Source organism: Diadema antillarum, unplaced genomic scaffold, assembly GCF_040938485.1.
Source record: "Diadema antillarum isolate AM-2024a unplaced genomic scaffold, OU_Dant_1.0 seq00001946_RagTag, whole genome shotgun sequence".
Taxonomy (NCBI): Eukaryota; Metazoa; Echinodermata; class Echinoidea; order Diadematoida; family Diadematidae; genus Diadema; species Diadema antillarum.
The window spans coordinates 29976-44728 of NW_027272606.1; the positions used below are offsets into that span (position 1 = coordinate 29976).

General features: G+C 37.1%; 1 protein-coding gene across 3 annotated transcripts in view; it reads right to left on the reverse strand.

The window, feature by feature from the left end:
* The window catches only part of LOC139713305 (focal adhesion kinase 1-like), a 124804-nt gene that overhangs the window by 20731 nt on the left and 89320 nt on the right, over positions 1-14753 (reverse strand). The window contains exon 11 of one of the 3 annotated variants that reach the window (XM_071625048.1): positions 9389-9448. The exons of the other annotated variants lie outside the window; for them this stretch is intronic. Within the exon in view, the coding sequence (XP_071481149.1) occupies positions 9389-9448 (60 nt within the window). The remainder of the gene's footprint in view (positions 1-9388; positions 9449-14753) is intronic. 3 annotated transcript variants of the gene reach the window in all.

Sequence of the window (14753 nt, forward strand, 5' to 3'; positions counted from 1 at the left end):
CTATGTGATAAGAAATGCAGTTTGAGAGAAAAACTTTCCACCTATTTCTTCATTCTCATGAACTCATTCATCAATGCTAATTGCAAGCCCCAGGTGCTTTCATTCACAAAACTACAAGGTAAACAATTTCATGAAAATCCTTACGCGTAACGTCAGTTACCGTGGAATTGCCCAGGTGTGAGTCAATTTTATCAGCAATTCGGAATGGGAGCAAACAAATCAGATCTGGAAATATCACACTGTTATACCTGAGCAAAAAAGTTAAAATATGCTTTCTTTTATTATCACTCATTTAAATCAACTTTGCTGTAACCAAAATCTTGTATAATCAGTCATAATAAATAAAAGGAGGGCGTTTTGCCATAAAATAATATACATAAAAAACAATGACCACCAAATTCACCTCGTTAAAAGTGGTGCCTCGTAAGCAGGATCGATCGAAATGCAGTTTCACAATACAAAACATTACAGTTGAAGGAAAAGTGGACTGTTTTCATATTGCAGCTTACAGTATTTCAGATAAAAGCAGGAAAGTCAACATTTGGCAATCCACATATGAATCTCTTCAGATACAAAAGCCAATTCTAACTGGGCCATGGTAAAAGGCTATGTGAAAAATGTTGACAATGCCAAGACTGAAACTTGTCTCCGTAACTTCAGAGTGTGTGTGTGAGTGTGTGTGTGTGTGTGTGTGTTGAGTCTAGACTAAAAAAAAAAAAAGGGATCAAGAGGAAGAGACATCCTGTGTGGTGAGTGCTGGGATGTCAGACTGGGACTGCAAGCCAGGGATTGGAACATTTTGACAGTCAACATCAAAACCTTGCTGCCAGGCCAACCCACAGGACACAGCAAAACTTCACATCATGTTCAAGTTTTCTTTCACAGCCACATAAAAGTTAAACTAACAGAATGGTGCAGGTTTCATTGAAAAAAACTTAAATATTTGAGAAAGTGATGAAATTTTTAAGTTTAACACATTTTCATGAAACAGTGGTATAAGTGCAACCACATAATTATTCAGCTTCAATGAGGTGATGATGTCATCGCCATACAAATTTTCACTTGATCTCTCTTTTTGACATGACATTAGCTGCATCAACACCTACTAACAGCGGGATTTTTAAAAACGCGATATTTTGGTTCCATCGTTTACACTTGCGCAAAAGCATGTGAAGTTTGAGCTTCACGAAACATCACAATTTTTTGGTCAGTTGTGCCTATGTGTAATTTACCGCGGTAGACGAGTGGAAGCACGGGCTATTCGTATTCTCTGCAGTGCAGTCTATTTTGCTCACAGCTAGCTAGCTGGTTGGAACATTGAGCCAGGGCTTTTTGTCAGTCCAATGCACACATAAATTTGTGTTTCTCGATAGTGTCAACTTACGGTAAAACTATATATCTTGCTATATTAGATCACATACGTAGCAGGTGTGTAAAACTTCAGCTTACCGACACTTGCTATGTACTCCTGTATTCCACAGAGTCAACGTATACCGAGAGCAGTATGGGCACTCCAAAAATAAATGCATTTCTAGGAGAACATTATTTTGTTAAGTCGTTATGGGGTGATGATACATGGTTGGAGAACTTCAGGTTTGTCACTAGTTTTCATATACAATATAGGCCTAGTTTCATTAGGGAGGAAGCAACCACGAGCCGAGGATCGGCCGTTTACCTGTACAGCATGTACCCTATACTCTGGCCAGCGGCCGACGTACTCTCTACATGTTCCACAGAGGGATTGGGAGCCCGCGTAAACGCCCGGTGCGAGACCGAAAGTGACGTGATGAAAAATCGCGATATTTCTGCAGCTTGGGTTTATGCTCGCCAAACTTCGCCTCAAACATCGTGATGTTTCAAAAAATCTCACTCCAGCTGGCAATTTTTCTGGCGATGTTTCGAGGGCGTTTGGGTATAGTTGCTTAGCAACTTGAACCAAAATGTCGCGATTTTAGAAAAATCATGATTTTTCCAAGCAAGTGTAAATGGGCCTATTGTTGAGAAAAACTTATCCTCTGCATCAAATTTCTGCTATAATGAAAGAAAGAAACAGCTTGCTATACGAAATTGTGCGAGTGAAGACATTTTGGGAGGGGGTTGTAGTTGATAAAGTAACAAACAAAAACACAATTTCGTATTCTTGGGAACAGCCAACAGGAGAGTTGTGAGTTGATGGAATTATTACCTTTTTAGCCAATTTGCATACATGGTAGTGAATACTACTGTAAAGTAGAAATTTCCGTATGACCAGAAACTATCGTAAAAACAGATGCACACAAATATTTTTGCTTATTATATGTTCCACTAATTAATGTTTTGATTCCACGGACTTCAAAATAAGCAACATTTATCTTAGCCAGCCAAACACGAAAAACTACTCGCATAAAAATATCCCACTTTCACAGTATCACTTTGGCAAAAGCATGCCAAACTTTAAAATGCCTTAACCTTATGTTACGTCTGATTTTGAAGAAACTCTAACCTAACCATTCTGACTGTGCATTTGATGGCATCCTATTTCTCAAAGCTATCAAACATAGCATGAAACACACTTTATACGTACCAATTATATACAGAGTAAAACAAAGTTGTCAAGCATAAAAATTGCATTAAAAGTTTCAAAGTCACTGAAAAGACATTAAAAAAAGTTTGAGAGAATGATAGGAGCTACAATGGGTGATTTAAAGTTTGGTACAAGAATTGGTAGTGGTATTAGCTCCCAAACAACAGCCTCAGAATGAACTTCAACACAATGGTCAGACTAATGCAAGCAATTCCAGTCATGCAAAGTGTAATTACCAATACCCAATACTCGTACTATCTTCAAACAACCACAAATTAAAGATAATATTAAGTTTTGGTACCTCAAAAGTTTCCCTGAGTTTCCTTGTGTTAGTTTGTGTTTTAGATTAAAGTACCTTTCATATAACTAACACTGTGAGACTTACTCGCCCCAAAGTGCTCTCATGTCTTAGTAATCACGCAATAATGGTTTCTTACAATACGTGTATATTGTCGCGGTACCGCGTCGAGTCAAACTAATGGCTCATTCTAATTTTTCAGAGCGCGCTCTGCTCTGGTACGAAACCATTATTGCATGATTACTAAGACATTATGAGAGCACTTTAGGGCGAGTGAGTCTCACAGTGTTAGTTATATGAAAGGTACTTTAACCTGAAACACAAACTAAGACAAGGAAACACAGCGAAACTTTTGAGGTACCAAAACTTTATATTTATCTTTAATGCAGAAATTGTGTGATGAAGAAATGATTGATGGGGGGGGGGGGGGGGGGGGGGGGAATAAGTGCATTCATGGCCATGAATATGGGTCTTGCAAAGCAAACACTAACATTGCACTCGAAATGACAAATTTGATATCTGCCTTATTCGCCAGTAATAAAGCCGCAGCGCTGTTATATAGATCTCGATTTTGGCGAAAAAAACAAAAAAACAAAAATGGTACAATTTTATTCCTAATATGACTTTCATTATATTACTTTGCTGAATTTTGATAACAAACTTCCACTGCATTTTGGCATGTTTTTGCATGTTCAAAATTGTTGCTGTTGTTGCATGAACCAAAATAACGCAAGTTCCATGCCAGAATTTTGAAAAATAGTTAAGCATATAACATGAAGAATAAATGAATGCATGTGCATGAAATGTAGATGCTTTCATTCACACATGCCATATACACGTACAATAGCTTATTCAATAGTGGATGTATTGCCCGAGATAGCACTATTGTGTGATGCATGCATGTATCCAAGACAGGTTATTGCCTTGCAGTCACTGCTATGGCTATGCAGACTTGATAGCAGAATGTAGCTTTGTTATGTAAGATTGCTAAGTTCATTGGATGTTACAGAATTGCTCATCTTGGCACATTGCATGATCCCATACGGTACATGATTATGTGTGTTGGTTAAGCAGGAGATTCACTGATGGCTTGGTTGTAGTGGCGTAATGGCTGCACACCAAATCTACTGCTTTGTTTCTGTTAAAGATAGTGTAGTCTTAATCCCAGCGAATATGGTGATCCACCGGAGCTGGTGATAGCAGTGGAGACAAATTTGTTATTCTGAAGGTTCGCTAATCCGAAAATGAAATAAGGTTCACTATTCCGAAGGTTTGTCAATCCGAAAATGAAATATGGTTTGCAATTCCGAAGGTTTGTTAAGTATGGTAACTGTTTTTCATTTTCAGATTAATGAACCTTTGGAAGAATTAACCCTATTTCATTTTCGAATTCACAAACCTTCAGAATGATAACATTATCTTATTTCATTTTCAGATGAACAAACATTTAGAATTAATGACCCTTATTTCATTTTTGGATTAATGAAACTTCAAAATCATGCCACAAATTTCAGATTAAAAAATCCATTTTATTTTTGGATTAAGGAAAATCTAGGCATATGGAGTACATGTGTTTCTGAATAATCAACACTTAAAATAACAAACCTGAATAAGTTTTTGGAACAAACCTTCAGAACAAACATCACCTGATAGTAATTACAGTAAAAGCATGTAAATCGATCGCCAACAAAAATAGTGAAGCTTGGTTCAGCTAATGACACTAAACACGCTGGGCCCAACACTAGCTACCATAACTACATCATACCTTTGAGGTAAACCTGCTCACATTGATTTGTTAACACTAGCACCAAACTTGAAATCAAACATTGTGGTCTAAGTCAACAGTACACAAAATCTATATTTCTATGTCAAAATTGGAAGTCTGAAATGTTTAAAAAAAATGATAATGATAATTGATTTAATTACATTCTCTGTTTTCCACATTTAATTTTAGCTTCCTAGTATTGTTGGCCATTTTATTCATTTCAATAAAGGTACATTGCATTTTGGATGTGTTCTTCCCACTAGAAAGGATGCACAATTCCCCACATACAATTGTATATACAATGTATTTTTGTCACATACAGTGTACGTTAGGACCCCAAATCAATAGACTGGTCAAATTCCCTTCATCTCTATCTAAATCTCTATCTCTCTCTCTGGTGGAAAGTGGTTCAAATACATCATTTTCACATACTCAACAGAGATTTCAAGTCTGCATTCTCATTGACATTAAATAAAAGTGATTATCAGTATCGTTATTACTGCAGCTATAATGTCTCAAGAATGGCATTAGATGTCTTCAAAAAGGCCAGCAATCATAAGAAAGATAATACGTACTTGAAGTTTCCATAATGTCCACACTGCCTCCCATGGATTTAGGCCCTGCTATATGCAAAACTCCACACCGGAGGCAATAATTGGGACCACAGTGCTGGAAGTAGATACATATTTCCTCATTGGCTAAATGGAGCTTCACATCCACTACAAGATCTTATGGTGAATCCACTTGAAATCTGACAACTTGTAATATAATCATGTCCATCCACTCAGCAAATTAGTCCAGTCCACATTATGGATTGATTGTATTCTAAACCACAGCACAACTCCAGAGCCCACTCTGGGGAGGATGATGAGTTTACTACACACAGTCTTGTCACATGGATCAACCATTTCCCCATATATGAGCTTGGTGAAAATTTCCAGATACCATAGATAGTATGGAAGACCATGACCTTAGGTAGGCCTACTCCAGTACTCAAAACATATAATTTGTCTTTAGCAAGGGCTAGGTGGTTTGCCATACGTAACACACTGTACACCTCAAAGCATATCCAACATCCGCCCAAAAGTCAGTGGATTTCCTTTTAATGGTCTGACAACATAACACAAGAGTATAGTATGACATCCTCTTAAGAGAACAATGATACTACCAGTACAAGTCTTTGTGGTCATTAAAACACAGTGTCAGAGTACGGTAGTCTTATAAACAGCCAATTTGGTACATGTAGATAAAAATACCTCCTGGTACCTTTCCAGGATTTAAATCATTGGTTAATAAAATATCAGAAATTGGGGAGAAATATTTTAAAATTTGCGCAGAATCCTTCCTCTCCAGATTTCATATAATTATTTTAACAGTTCAGAAAGCAATAAAAATATTGAGAATAATACACTCAAAATCAGAGATGACACTTCAAGCAGTGGTTTTGGCATATTGGTAATAAGACAGACATTCTAATGTGCATGTAACTATTACTCTATGGATAATTGTTTTAGAATTCAAAAGAGAATGAAATGACATAAATCAACAAAATTAAGGTCACAGAGTGTTCAATAAAATCACTAATCTGTCAAAATACTCTTCCTTTCATTCATAATCACAAGAAAAGGAATTTGTTACAAATCTTTGTGAACAGATGATTCTTTTGAAAAAATAACACTCTCTGAATTAAGTGGTTTTCCACAAGCCACCTCAAATGTGATAGGTAGTATAACATGCCGGCATATCTACTGCATGACACTATTAATGACAATTCCTTTCTTTTTCATTAGGCCCATTGGAAAAGTACTTAGTACTCAAACAATATCATAGCAGGAAACTGCCAGTAAATTACAATGCCTCTCCAATAGCTCTAGGCAAAGCCTCAAAGAGTCAAGCATGGCTTATGATAACAGCCAAATGTATCATAGCTCATGAAGCTCCTGCTAACAAGGATACATGTATGATACAATTGTTTTTGTTTTGTTTTGTTTGTTTGTAGTTTTGTTTTGTTTTGTTTTTCTTTTTTGTACACCAATCAAAGGCTTTAAGAGAAACATCCATAGCAACTTCATGCTTTGGATTAATTTCCAATAAGAAACACTGTCTAGGAAAAGATTCTTCCAGCAGTATATTGACAAGAGTCTTTGCAAAAAGATGACATTTTCTGCTGGTTGGAGTGCTAGCAGAATGGCTACACTTTTGGACCTTTTGCTCTTTAAAAGAGAAAAATGTACCAGTACAATAAAACAGGGTACAGCACAATTCTCAGTAAAGCTAGAAAGTGTGCATGTATGTTGTTTAATAATAATCACGTGTCACTGCTCTCAATTCATTGAAGTGATTTGCAAAATTTGGACTACTAGACTAGAATGCTTATACGCGGAGCCAAACGTGGGCAATGAAAAACATGCATCAACAGTGTGATAAGATTAAAATTCTCAAGCACAACATTCTTTAAGATGTTGCATTGGTTCTGCACAAGTCATTGTAAATTTCTATTACCATGTGAGTTTACAAGATATCTCCATATTTTGCAATTTTTATGATGCAAAAATAATATAAAATATGAGTAAAAATATGGGGGTTTTCACCATGGCACATAAAGATCTAATCCCCATATTGGGTGGTATGAATACGACAAAGCAGGGAGAGTCAGAGAGGAGAGAGAGAGAGAGAGAGAGAGAGAGAGAGAGAGAGAGTGAGAAAGACAGAGAGGGAGGCAGGAGAGAGAATGCAAGAGGGTATTCTGCCTTGTTCAGTTACTTGTCCAGGATGAGTCATGTATCTAGGCCCTCCTTCATCAGAAGTTCTGTTGCACATAAAATTTGCCAGTTGCACACCAATAATTTGGTATAATTCTTTGTTTTTTAGTACTCCATGAGATATCACACGGTTGTAGTCATCTTTGTCATCCTCTCCCATTCTTACCTCTCTTTTTTTAAAGTCTAACCTGCCATAACATTTTTATTCATGATTCTCCATACATGCTGACTGGCATGATGTTTATTCTCTAATATATCAAGTGGTAACTTTTATAGCTCATCACACCAAAGTCTATTGCATCGATCTAGGGATAGGGCAGTTTTGCTGCCAGCACTTTTGATGTATCTTGCCATATCATTGACTTAATAAGGTTGCATTGTAGTAGCCTATTTCGTGATGAAATATCAGTGGGATGTTAAATGATGATGATGATCCACAGCATTTGTATGGCCCCACATATCTGTTATAGAAGCTATTCAAAATATCTAACTCACATCAATCTGCCATCTAATTTAAGTCAAACTGGACATGCCACTTGAATCATTAGGTTTTGTTTTTCAGACCTCTGGGTTTAATATTCAATGGCTTGAAGAATATAACAAAATGTGTAAATCCTCTCATGCAAATGTCTAACTCTGCATCTAAAAGTAAGTTTTCCTCGTACATTCAGTAACAACTACAAATATTTCAACTCTTTCGCTTCTGTTGGAAAAATTGTTGAGCCAAGAACTATTCTAAATATCTAACTCACATCAATCTACCACCTAATTTAAGTCAAACTGGACATATCACTTAAATCATTACATTTTGTTTTTCAGACCTCTGGGTTTAATATTCAAGTCCCCTCAACAATAAGCTAATTTCGGGTTTCGCTTTATACATGAGCAGTTTGTGATGACCCCAATACGAAAGGCACTGTATTTATATTTGGGAGGTTGACCTGGAAGCTAAAGGGAATGGGGGCTACTGGAGAGGTCACGCTTACCTTCGAATTATGTCCACACACAGGTGGGGACCCCCGCAACTCCTGAATAAAGCGCTAACCCTGAGATAGATATCTTGTGGCTCTTATCATCGAGTTAACTTCAAGATAGCTTTAATACCTTAGGGTCTACATAGTTCTTATTTCAAGAATACCTGGTAGACACAGTCACACTACACAAAACAAACACCAACCGGTACTTATGCTTCTCAATAACTTCGAGCAGTTTGAGCACGTGGTCACACCACAAACAAAACTACACTTACAAGTTGTAGATTCACTGATGTGAAAGTACCTGTAGTTTCCGTTTCTAACACATAAGCTCAACACAGGCAAGAAACGTGTGCCCTCCTTGAAAATTAAGAATGCAAATGTGCAACAATGTGCAAAAGAATGCCCCATGATACACATGTGCCTATAAAACATGAAATGGATCTCGTCACGCGACACACTTTTCAAAATTCCAGCCATGCATGGTCAAACTATTAAAAAAAAAAAAAAATCTATGCATAGTTTCATGAGAAGTGAGAAACTTCCCAGGCAAGTGCATGCAGGAAGTTTCACCTGTAACTTCAAGAAGTTTGTGGTCACACTGCCAAAACTACATGAAGCAAAAGAATAGGTAGTGAACAATGCATAGCTTCACGTAGTGTGACTGCAGTTTTAATATAGATATTAATTACATCAATGGATAAAATGGACTAGACCTCTTAGTACTGTGAATCCATGAATATTGATACATCAGTTAACAATGGGAAAAACAAAACAAATCTTGCAAATCACATCTGATATTAGGTAAATTAGAGTAGCAATTGACAAGCTTTGATTAAGAAAGAAAAGGAAATGAAAAACAAATTGTTGCAGTACTGAAAAGAAAATAGTGAAAAGTGTGAGAAAGTGAAATGTATAAATTTAATAATGCAGACTAGGGAGATGCACTATGTTCAGTTTGAAAGGCATGGAAATGATAGTGAAGTGTTTTGTCTGTTAAAAAATATTCCTTGGAGAGTTACTTACGAATGACCTCATTAGCGTCTTTCCTCTTTTTCGATGACCGTCGTGTGACAGCATTGAAAGCTAACAAAAGAGTATGAATCAACATTGTTTACATTCGATGGCAGGTGAACGGCTGAATAATGAGGTTGTGATGATCACAAAGTACTCTGGTTATATCTCCACACACATGGACGATGTGCTGAGGTTTTTCTATTGACTACTCTCACTGGACAGACTGTGTTCCAGCAAGTGCCACATGACATATTCCCTTAGAGCCATTGTCATGGGCATCCAGAGGGTGTGCATGAAGACCGAGATGAAACACATCAACATCTACAGCAGCCAGATCATGAAGAGATGACATCCTTAAGATATCCAAAGTCGATGCGTTATAATCCCAAATTCACTGTCATCAATAACTTGCATATATTCTGCTCCAAAATGCCTTCAATCAAAACAAATAGCTGTGTCATATATGTGCTATGCTCACAAAAACATACTTCACCACCAGGAAAGTTTGTTTTTTCACAAAATCACATATAAAAAAAAAACAACCTATGACAATATGTCAGGCAGTGCCCTTGCCTAAAGCAAAGCTGCTCACCTCTAGACGTCTCTCCCTACTAATGGTGGGAAGTTAGTACCCTAGATCTGGCTGGGATCGCCCAAACTCCTTGCTTTTGGCCTTCCCTGCCCCATCCCTCTTTTTTTTGCACTCTTCCTCTTTTCTCCCCCCCTCCCTCCCTCTCTCTCTCTCTCTCTCTCTCTCTCTCCCTCTCTCTCATGTCACTCTCCAGAGCACATACAGGAAAGAAATTGGGGTGATAATAACCAGTGTGGGAGGGGCCAGGGGCAGGGAAGTGTGATAGACAAATGTACTCAATTTAATGGGTAATGGATAGTATGCACAACTACGATTGGCCAGATCCAATCACTGTCCATTTCTAACAAAATGCTAGACAAGGCTCTTGTCCTTTTTTTGTGTGTGTCCTATCCTTTTTATGTCGCCCTTTTCATGTCGTGTTTAATAACCGCATAAGCCCATCGCACCGCATGGCTTACGAATCATTGGCAAAGGTATCGCGACACCCCTCAAATTGCTACCCCACGTATTGTGGGGTTGCCTACGATCTACGAGCCCTTTCTGATATTGAGCTACAGAGGGCGGTTTACTGTTAATAATAATTGGAGAAAAAATACCGCCCGGGCAGCGGGCTAACAAAATGCCAGGTCTTAATCATAACACACTTGTTATAGCTGACTCTTTGAACAGCAATTTTGGCAGAGAACACTTGTCTCCATGACTGAATAAAAGCATAGCTATCATTACATGATTAATTTTAGGGCAGCCAATGAGGGAAAACTGCCTGACAGGAAGAAAAATATGATTATTTCCGTCATTACAGACTTATGTTTGGCAGCTGGATGGAGAATCATCCTCTGGGAATAGAAATGTGTTCTGTAAATACAGCACTAGAGTTCCATCCATTGATTGTGTGTATTATATGAAGTCCTTAAAATATTATCACACTTGAATATCAAGGTTATGAAATACTACTTTTTCTGGGGGAACAGCATGAAATTAATCATCTTTAAAACCTCAATAAGACACTGCCAAGATTAAATTATTTAAGTGCATGTAGCATAAGTACTGCTGCAGAGCAAATTCTATGTTACAATTTCTCCTACTGATCCCACTGATTATCTAATTCTGATACATGAGCTATCAGAGAGTAAAGTGTAATTAAACCACTTTTCTGGCATCTAAGATGTGTGAGGATCAGTCTCTTTCTATTTATACAAAACCTAATCTTGTAAAACCACCTTTGCTTCTGCCTTCAATTCAGAAATTGAAGCAGAAAATATGAAAAAGAACAGAAGGTGATTATGAAAAGTTGCTATACTTTGGAGACATGTTCAACAGCCTGAAGATGAAGACTAAACAATGGAGACAGGGGAAGTCCCAATCTGGAACCTTATTGGGTAATATAATAATCTCATAAACACAAAATGATTGGATAATAGGGTTCCTAGTATCACTAATTAACACATAAGTAGGCTGCAGAAGACAAGCTCTAACAAGGAAAATGAGGTGTCAGATTGATTATGAATGGAAACACATTTAGGATGCACCCAAGCAACTTGCTAAAGTGGTGTGACAATTTTCACTTCCAGTACAATAACACAACAGGAACATCATTACAGACAGTGCCATGCTCCTGCTGAATATCCAAGAGGTCTTCTTTCTTATTTTGCATACAATATAAACTTCAGTTTGCAAATGCAAGACTGAAAGTGCAAAAATCTAAATTGACTGAAAATGCCAACTACCATCAATATCGTGACTAAACTGCAAGAATTCAACTCAATGAGAGGGGAGGGGGGATATAGATGGGAGGAGAGGAAAGGAAGAGAGATAGAAAGACAGAGATTTATTCAGCTACAGGTAGGCCTACATTAATGAAAACAGATCATAAAGGGGCCTGAAACTGAAACTGCTTCTCTGTCTGTTAAAGGTCTGCTCTGTATGATTCATGTGACAGGTAGTAGTGATCACCATCCAGCGATGCGTGAGAGGAGTTTGAGATGACCTCTGTCATGGAACCATTCGTGACTCACTCATTAACGGCAATCCCAAGATTCATTCAAACAAAGTACCCTGGATGTTCACCACCACCAAGAAGGACACAGTCAGAGCAGAAATCTTGTGTCATCTATATACATCAATCAATTCAGTAAATTGGTTGAACCGAGTCAAGGAGTAAGCCATCACAGACTCAAATGCTCTGGTGCACAGTATAACAAGCATCTATCCACATAATCAGCTTACAACATGATGTTTGTTTGTTCACACAAGTGCAATGGATGGTATGACTTTTTATCTTATTCCAAGAGCCATATTTGTTGCAATGATTTCCAGCATCAAACCTCCATGACATTGAGAGATTTTGGCTTGAGAGTACAAGCCTAGATACAATGTGTACAGTGAGTATGTACCAGAGAGGGTTCATATGCATTTAGAGTGTAAGTCTTTGTGACAAAGCAGGTGAGCAATAAAAAGAAAAAAGGTCAAGCAGACTTTAAATGAGATCAGCATAATGTTGCCACAATATTTCAAGATATTCTGATCAACACAGAAAAATAACAAAATCATGTTTGAATAATTAATTCTTTATCATTCTCATCACCCATCGCCATGACAGTGTAATCATGCTTTGTCCTTATTCACACATTACTTGATTAGATTTCATATGATCGTACTGCAGATAGCCAAAATCTTTCCTGAAATGCACAAAAAAAAGGGAAAAGGGAACATGCTGGACACCAGTCTGCACTCAGGTATGGATAGGTTTCAACAGCTTGGCTAAACAGAAAAAAAAAAAAAACATTTAAAAAAAGGGGGGGCAAAGAAAAGTATTTACAACAAAGGTGATAAACTGAAATAGAATTGCACAAAATATATCAGGTAACTCACACTTGATGCAATACTCTATTCGATCCATAATTCAAAAGGGGGTTGTCATGGTTATAATTGGTGTTATCAATCAAAATCAAATAAAACTGAAGAATTATGAAGAATAAAATCAAAATTGATGTCACGCAAAGTACTTGAGGAAAGTCTGAACTGGTATCAATCACTATCAACCATGTGGTTACAAACCTGGCTGACACATCATCAGTTCAGGCACATACATTGTACATGGTATATGACACACATAGGGATTAATTACCACCTAATCGTGAAGTTGACTTTATCACATCTTGTGACTGTGAGCAGTTTATACAGAGGATAAACACATCTATACCTTTCTAGGGCTGCTGTGTAGCAATAGACAAACAAATAATCAAAGCACACCACGACATGACCACTGCACATGTACATGGAGCATGACATACACTGAATACTCCAAAATGACATGTAATGGTTTGTTGTTTTGGTTTTTCCTACAGTATCATACATTTGAAGCTGGTTTTGGTCAAAACAAGAAAGTATGATGCATGGCTGTATAATGTCCTTTCAGTTCTCACTGTATCACTTACTATAAAGCAATTTCAAATCTGTGGCCCAAAAGCCATGAGGTAAAATAAACTTGTGTCATGATCGATTTCATTCACTTCTACCCATGAATAGTCTTTGAGGTATAATAAAGTTTTGCTGTGTCAAACAAACTTCTACTACATTTTCTATTGCTATCACTGGCTATTGGAGATATACATTGTAACTCTATGAACTTGAAAAGATTACTAGTTCAATGCATGAGATAGTGGGTGAATCCTCTGAGCACACTATGGACAATTCACATCATACAATGCATATTCTCTTGAACAAGACAGTACCCAAGAATTAACCATGTGATTGTAGTGCACAAAAAGCAGTAAATTTATAGAAGAAAATGAGCAAGTGGATTGGCAAAATTCTGCAAAATTAGGTGTCTTTGAATGTTTTGAAGTCTCAGTCGGGTACCTTGAAACCATAGTCTGAATTGAGTTGGTGTCACAGTGCTTATATTTTAGTTCGTTTTGGGATAATATCACACTTTTATGAATTATGAACTGATATAATGATTTCCTCCAAGATTCAGGTATGTGTACAATTGTATATCACAAAAAGATTGTTAAACATCTTGAAACCAGGCAGGTAAACTGATTTCTCCATACAAATTAAAAATAAAAATGGCTCTATTTGCTTATCAAAAACGGAGAATTGTACACAAATGGTGTCATATTGGCCATATGGTGTGTCAATGGTCTCTACAGTACTGCATGTTAAATGACTTGACATATTTATTACAAACCCTCTTTACCAAAGAGCAAGAAAAATACACTCTGTGCAATAGTGATTTTGAAAAAATAATGCCTCCAGCAACACTTTGCAGCCCAGGCATATGTACACAACTGCTCTTACAATGTAAATGGAAACTGTATTGCTATTTTTCTCTTAAGTATGTTGTTCTAATTATAATTGGCCAAGCTGAGCAAATAATGTAAGAACAGAATCTCATATTAACAATATAGTCTATAATTTCATGTAAAAAATTCGCCTTTTTTGTGAAATGTATGCTGATGAACTGCTGAGCCTACATGTCATGATGACATCGCAGCAGAACGGAATATGTGCTCAATACAGTATGCGTGCATTTGTACGAGTAGCAAACAACAGGTACTCTCTAGTGTACTACCCAATATCATGAAGGTATGTGTAGCTAATTCACCACAAAGATGTCTACATTATGCTAATCGATATTCTGTAGCAATCATAAAAAATATCTAGAAAAATCGTTTTCTCTTGCTACTCCCAATCCACAGAAAGAAGAGAAAAGATAAGCAATATGGCTTAAAAACCTTGGAACGAAGGTATGTGTATACTGTATTATGTACCTGGTAG